The sequence below is a fragment of the Penaeus monodon genome, chromosome 30 (genome assembly GCF_015228065.2).
Source record: "Penaeus monodon isolate SGIC_2016 chromosome 30, NSTDA_Pmon_1, whole genome shotgun sequence".
Taxonomy (NCBI): Eukaryota; Metazoa; Arthropoda; class Malacostraca; order Decapoda; family Penaeidae; genus Penaeus; species Penaeus monodon.
In genome coordinates this window covers 38,001,169-38,001,785 of record NC_051415.1, presented here as the reverse complement: position 1 = coordinate 38,001,785, position 617 = coordinate 38,001,169, and the positions used below count along the sequence as shown (strand labels likewise).

The window sequence follows — 617 nt, the reverse complement described above, 5'->3', positions numbered from 1 at the left end:
GAGTAGTGGAGGTAAAGGTGATAAGGAGGACTGCCTCGAGGAAATGAGGATCGGTCTTGACCTCTCTGACCTCGTTCCTTCGGCCCTTCCCTCGCAGGTGGGCATGACGAGCGAGCGGAGCGGGCAGGGCGCGGCCAACCAGCTGCCGGTTCCCTCTGCCCCGAGAACCACGCACTCCACGCCTCGCCCGTCGACGCTGCCCTCCACTGGTTCGTAACGCTCGAAAGGCTCTGTGCAGATATGTCGATGTAATGATTGATATTGGTGATCAGAGAAGCCGGTCAGTTGATTGCAAATGCGGTAGTAACTAAAACACGTATGGGGAAATAATTCCAAATGAAAATGTCGATTACCTTTTCACTGGATCTTTTATGATAACCAAATGCAGGCCCAGCGTCCACCGGGAACACCAGCAGCAGCGCAGGCGCAGTGGTGAGCAAGGTCAAGAACGGGTCGGCTGTGGTGGCGTCCGTGCTCTCGGACAACGGCCGACCTCACATCATGGTCCACTCGTCCCTCACCAGACTCGAGGTCAACGACGAGCAGCTGGAGATGGAGGCCAGGGAGCAGGACGCACAGGCGTCGGGGGCGGTGCTGGCTCTTGCCATGGGTACGTG

General features: G+C 58.0%; 1 protein-coding gene across 1 annotated transcript in view; it reads left to right on the top strand.

The window, feature by feature from the left end:
- The first annotated feature begins 101 nt into the window (after nt 1-101).
- LOC119592331 (low-density lipoprotein receptor-related protein 11-like) overlaps nt 102-617 on the top strand; it is a 2,138-nt gene continuing 1,622 nt past the window's right edge. Inside the window, exons 1-2 of the mRNA XM_037941159.1 lie at nt 102-209; nt 389-610. Of these exons, the coding sequence (XP_037797087.1) occupies nt 104-209; nt 389-610 (328 nt within the window). The 5' untranslated portion in view covers nt 102-103. The remainder of the gene's footprint in view (nt 210-388; nt 611-617) is intronic.